General features: G+C 39.6%; 1 protein-coding gene across 1 annotated transcript in view; it reads right to left on the minus strand.

Annotated features, from left to right (window-relative positions):
• Positions 1–6,092, minus strand: part of PI15 (peptidase inhibitor 15) — a 27,120-nt gene extending 21,028 nt beyond the window's left edge. The window contains exons 1-2 of the mRNA XM_008631362.2: positions 5,916–6,092; positions 5,016–5,357 (exon numbers count right to left, since the gene is read on the minus strand). Coding sequence (XP_008629584.1) covers positions 5,016–5,288 — 273 coding nt within the window. The 5' untranslated portion in view covers positions 5,289–5,357; positions 5,916–6,092. The remainder of the gene's footprint in view (positions 1–5,015; positions 5,358–5,915) is intronic.
• Between the last annotated feature and the right edge of the window lie 6 nt (positions 6,093–6,098).

Raw genomic sequence — 6,098 nt, forward strand, 5'->3', positions numbered from 1 at the left:
CTCTTTCCATGTCCATACCAAAGGCTTTAGGTATTAAGCAAGACTTTGGAAAACTTGAAGTAGGTTTGTTGGGGTTTTTTGGGACTTTGTCTTACCTGTCACTTACTGCATATTCACAGAACATTTTTAAGACCACCTTCACAGCAAAAGAATTTTATCAAGACTTTCAAATTTAGAAGTGAAATAGTAAGGCAGTTATTTGCATTTGTGAGCACTAACTGGGTTATACCTTGCTTCTCTGACCTGACTTTGGAAGTTACCTGCAAATTTTCTGGGACTGGAAGTATCCAAATACATCACCTCAGCAAAGAGAGTCATTCCTGGGCCACACAGAGTGCACAGATTTCCAGCATGACATACCTGGACTCCTTCACAGGACCACAGCAGCTTCTTTTAGAACACAATTACTTTTATTCTACAACAATAGGTTGTTGTAGGGCCTTTGTTCAGTCTATCATGGTCTTTTATGTGGATTTACTAGAAATTAATACGCGGAGATTCTCCATTCTCTTCCAGTTCCTGTGCCATCAGCTCATGAGAAATATGAAATAACTCCTGGGTAGCTAAACTAACTCATTTCAGGCTAGTCTGGAAATCTTTTACTACTTTGAGTCCTACAAAGAGACTCAAAGTGACTCAAAGTGACAAAGTTCAACAAGGGGCAGATTTTCCCAAATATAAAAGTGCAGTTACATATCACTGAACAAAAAAGAACTGAAACTGTGTCTGAACATCTTTGGTACATTAGCAGGCTCAAGTTTATTTGGAGCACTTTTTGCACTTAAAATCTTCAGACTGCATTCCACAAACACGTTTTGAGTGTGCAATCCTGCCCCCACTATTATACTTCAGACATGCTACTGCCAGTCCACTAATAACTATGTTGATCCATACTGGGCTCTGGACTCATCCTTGCAGAGCCAGCAGTGAAACTACTACAACTTGTCTTTTGCTATGGCTCTTCAACAAGTTATTCAGATCACCTCAGAGTACTCTTAAATAAAACAGATTTTCCCATTTTGCATGGGAATGCCACAGAGGATGGTGTTCAGTGCTCATCAAGGCCCACTTTTATCAGTTACTGCTTCTGCGTACAAAGCTGTAAAGGGCATGTCTGTATGTAAGCACCTGCTCTACCAGCTTTTGCAAAAACACAGTGATGTGGGATACAAAAAAGGCCATACAGACTTTGAAGAAACTGGCCTCAAGTGGGGATGACGGTAGGGAAGGTAAAAATAACTTCTGATTCTCATAGGAACAGATATTTCATGAATGAATGTTTTGGAAGTCTTTTGGAAGTCTAAGGATAGTACCAATGCACACTAAAAGAGGTTTCATGAGACTCAAATTTCAGCTGGCAACATACTGCAAATATTTATTGGCCTACCAAGTAGCTGAGATGTTCCAGAAAGGCAACACAGGTCTCTATAGTACAGAATTAGCATTCAGAAAAAGGGATTTCTTTGTTCACATGCTTCCACTGGATCTACAGATGTACATGCTTTTCACACTAGAGAGCTGCTGGCAACTCTATGTCTCACTTTTTCTGAATCATGAATTTTATGGAATCTTTCTGCTTTCTCCACAAAAAATATGCAAAGACAAGTAGATTATTTTCACCCTTTGTGAGGCCAAAAGTATGGTGTCATCTTTCTTTCTGCAGGTATGCCCTCAGCTTTTAGAGCACAAGCAAAGATTGTCTTAGGATAAAAAAAAAAGGTCCAAATCAAAATAAGGACTCATTAATTCTGCATTATAGGCGTGGAAGTTCTTGTTTTCTTTCTCTTTCATTTTGGTTCACATATACACTGACTAGATATGTATCTGCAGAAAAACTTCCAACTGAAGGCATCAGCAACTCCAGAACCAGAACCAAAAGGAGAACTACTTTAAAGCCTAACACATTGGGTGTGCCAATGTCCCAACAGAAAGATTTACTAAAGTGTAACTGGCATAAGACACACCAGTTTCTTTCACTGGGGACTGATACAATGCCTCCCACCATGTTTGACTCCCCAGCTGTCTTCTTTCATGGGGAGCTGCATACAACAGGCTGGAGCAGCACCCAGACCCACCTGTACCAAAGGGAACTAAAACACTACCCAGCTTATATGAACTTCCCCTGCCTAACCCATGTGCATTCAAAGCTGTTCTTCAAGACCTCTCATCTGAAGTCCTACAGCACATAAATCTTCCACACAGTAAGGTCAGAGAGAATAATGCCCAAGGAGTGTGAAGTATCTATAACAGCATTGAACATGTGAGAAGCAGACTGTATCAGGGAGAGGAACAGAATGTGTCAAATAGAAAACCCCAAAAAAGGTTGGGTGTGGAGAACTGGAATCACAAGAACCAAACCATGCAGCCAAACACTGAGTTCTTACCAGGGAAGTGGAAATAAAAGCAAATGGAACTGTACAGAAGTGAGAATGGGATACAGTAATTAATGAGAAGAACGGCTCCTAACAGAATTAGGAAAAAACAACAAAACACAATTTACTATAACTGTGAACAGAGAAAAGAAGAAAAAATATCTTTTTCTTGTGCTTCAAAACTGCTTAGTTTTTCTCTACTTCAACACACTTACAAAAGATTTCCACAATTCACTGCATCTGTAAGCAACTCCAGCTCTCTAACATGTGACATCCGTTTTAGTCGTTGTTAGGGAAAATGGGATAGGCCATTTTCTTCACTACCCCAGCACTTTTCCATTCAGGAAAGGAACACACACTCTGTAAGGTCCTTTCAAGTACAAATGCACATTGTCTGCTGGTAATTACAATGTGTTTGTTGTCTTATTTATGAAAATAAGTATTGAGAAACATAACATCTTTTTTATATAGCAGCAGCAACCTCATGTCCCTGTAAGATACAACAGATTCTGTGCCACACACTGAAATTATTCAGAGACCAAAGAATGGACAAAGCAAACTCAGTTACTGATAATGGTTTTTCCAGTCTTGGTATGGCTTACAGCACCGGGTCATCTTCAAGGCCTCCCTACCAAAACCCTTCTGTAGTCACAGAGGTAAGAAGTTCAATAGATGGTGCCATGACCACAGCGCAGATGGCAGAGCACACCATCTGTGATGCTGCTCACTGCACATTTTTTGCTCTGTAGTTAGATGGGATACACACAGACTTACACAATTTTGAAAGAGAATTGGTGGCAGAGCGGTGGCTGCTACTTGGGGATTCAAGCTCAAGTTGCATTTTGGATCATTACCTACATAGCTTGAGTTGCTGATCCAAATTCTGCAGCATGAAGTCAAAAAGTACTTTCAGACTGGAAAACCAAATGTAAAAGAAAGCCTTTGGTCCTTGCCCTTGAGACTACTGATGGGGCCGATGCTGCCAGGAACACAGGGACATCCTATGGCTGGTTGTTACTGGCAAAAGCAATAGTGAGAAATGCAAGGAAAAGAACAGCATGCCAGCTGTAAAGAGCTTGACTTCAATATTGATTTTGTATCTATGTTGCAGCAAAGCTGCAGCAGCACACCCACCAATATAGATAAAATCTAGGCACTTTACGTACATGAGTTCATTAAAATAGATTTAATCCAGGAAGCTTGCTTTCTATTTTCAATGGTTTTTTACTGAACAGGCTAAGAACACTGCACTTCCAAAACCCTTGGAATATGACAGGGTGCTGGCTTCAGTTAAGCAAACTGCAGGAGCACATTTCTAAAACACACAAGCCAAGGAAGGGCATGGTAGGCTGCCATTCCCTCAGACATTACAACAAAGTTTATTTATGCAGAATCAAAGGAAACATCCGTGGAGAGCACAGCAATGAAAATGATGACTGAGCTTGACTTCTGACCTCTCTGGTTTTTCTGTCTCTGACCTTTCCACTCAACCAGACTCCAAACTCAGCCTATGGTCTTCATCCTGCAATATTTTGAGTGCACTCAGCATTCTGAGGTGCTGCTGGGATGTGCTGAACAGATTGTATGATCAAATCCAGATTTAGGTATCATCTGTGATAGAAACATGTCCAAATTTTTAGTCATTAGCTGCTACAAAGAAGGAGCTGTTATTACTGATATCCCCTTTCTGTCAAGCTGATGGTGTCCTGTTTCTCAAACCTATTAACCATCCATTGTCATATGAGAAACTCTCTGATTTTAAGCATTTAATATGGTGCTGACACAACTTGTCTGTACTTTCAAAACAGTGTGAATACATTAATTACAACATAAAAAAAAAATTGTTGGACAACCTATGTTTAATATTAGAGGCCCACATTATGCATGCATGCAAAGCTGGAACACAAAGTAGCAAACACTGCTTTAGCCAGTAGTGCTCAGTATGAGATCACAGTGAATGTGTAACTTCTATCATACCTGCAGGAACAGATATTTCCTATAAGTATTTTCCAATAAGAAGAAAACATGCCTGCCACATACTTTTTTTGAGCACATTGAAATCCTGCATACTAAAGAAACAATTAAAAGCAGCATTGTATTTGATGGTATTAGATGTACACAAAAAATATCCAGTAAGTAAAACACATGAACAGGAGACAAACAGTGCATCAGATTAATTACTTTGCAAACACAGTCTTACCATATTGCTTCCATAGATATTATGTGTGAAAGAAAGTAGAAATGGTCATTGGGTACCTTTTTGCCCACATCAGGGCAATGACTTACAGTGTACTCCACAAAAACAAAGGGGCTAATGATTAGCACTTCAAACACTTTGGTTCACATGTGATCACATACTATTCCTCAGGCCAACAAGCAGTTAACTCACCACTTCATTTACTTCATTGGGACTACACATGGAAATGAAAATTGAACAGGGTAAGTAAGAGGTTCAGAGTTCAATATTTAGCTTTTGCTTGCTGAAGTTAATGCAGCTTGAAAAATGTAAGGACAGAACATTTTAGTGAGCAGTAATAGATAAAAAACATTTATTTAGTTAACTAAATCATGACAATTTGTTTAAGAAAATCAGATCACTGATTTATAGTTTGTTTTGCTCTGAAATAAACACAGTTCACTTACCATATATTCCATGTTGGAAGCAGGTGGGAAGACTTTGCCTCTGACTTGATTATGATAATCAAGAATGGCAATCATGTCATTCTGCGAAATGTAGCGCTTCCGCCTGGCTTTGGGAATTTTTGCAGAGTCCAGATGAGCTGCCAGAGCTGTCTCGATGTCAGTGAAATTATTGTCTGACAGGAATAGGTCAGTGGAGTTGGGTAACACTAATGCACTTGTTTCACAGAGAACGGAAAATAAGAGAGTACAACTGATTGCAGCAATTACTGTCATTCTGGGGCCAAAGGAGACAGATAGGCCACAGAGGTACTCTGCTTTAAGTCAGGGCAGCAGAAAGCAAATCTGTAGAAGAGAAGATATCAAAGATGTGATTCTGTATATCTGGGCAGCAAGACAAAGTGAACTGGCAGGCTGTGACCAGAAAAATCATTCTGTCTGTCAGCTCAATCATAAAAGCAATCCACACAGAACATGTGTTGCTGAGCAATTTTTAGTAACTGCATTAAGTGATGATGGTCCTACTACTACAACACACAAAATGAAGTATCATTATACCACTAATTACATGGTCAGAGCTAGTAGTATTCCTCAAATAGTGACAGTGCTATCACACCAGATCAGTCCATAAACCACACCATAAATCTTATATGGGGAGACTGCAAGAAACCTCAATCATGTTTTCCACTGAAAATTAAAAATACATCCTAGGCTATGCCTATCCCGTAGGCGTGGACTGTTTTGACACAGTGTGGCAAAGATAAAACTAGTAGGCAAAAGAAAACATATACAGCATGAAAGCAGGACATCTTAGAAATAGCATTCAAATCTTAAGGTCAGCAAAATGTGATGAGCACTGATAAAACTGCATGCAAAGCAAACTTATGGAGCTGAATGGCTTACCTCTGGATAATACCAAGAAAAAAAGAACACAGTCTATTGTTCTCCCAGTATATATAGCACTCTCCTATGTGATGATATGAACCTTTGTGAAGAAGTGTCTCTTATTACAACCCCCCAAAGAACAAAACTGTGCTGGTTGTGAAGCCAGCAGGAGCTGCTCGCAGCCTTTATATGTCACAGCCT

This window comes from Corvus brachyrhynchos, unplaced genomic scaffold (assembly GCF_000691975.1).
Source record: "Corvus brachyrhynchos isolate BGI_N302 unplaced genomic scaffold, ASM69197v1 scaffold633, whole genome shotgun sequence".
Taxonomy (NCBI): domain Eukaryota; kingdom Metazoa; phylum Chordata; class Aves; order Passeriformes; family Corvidae; genus Corvus; species Corvus brachyrhynchos.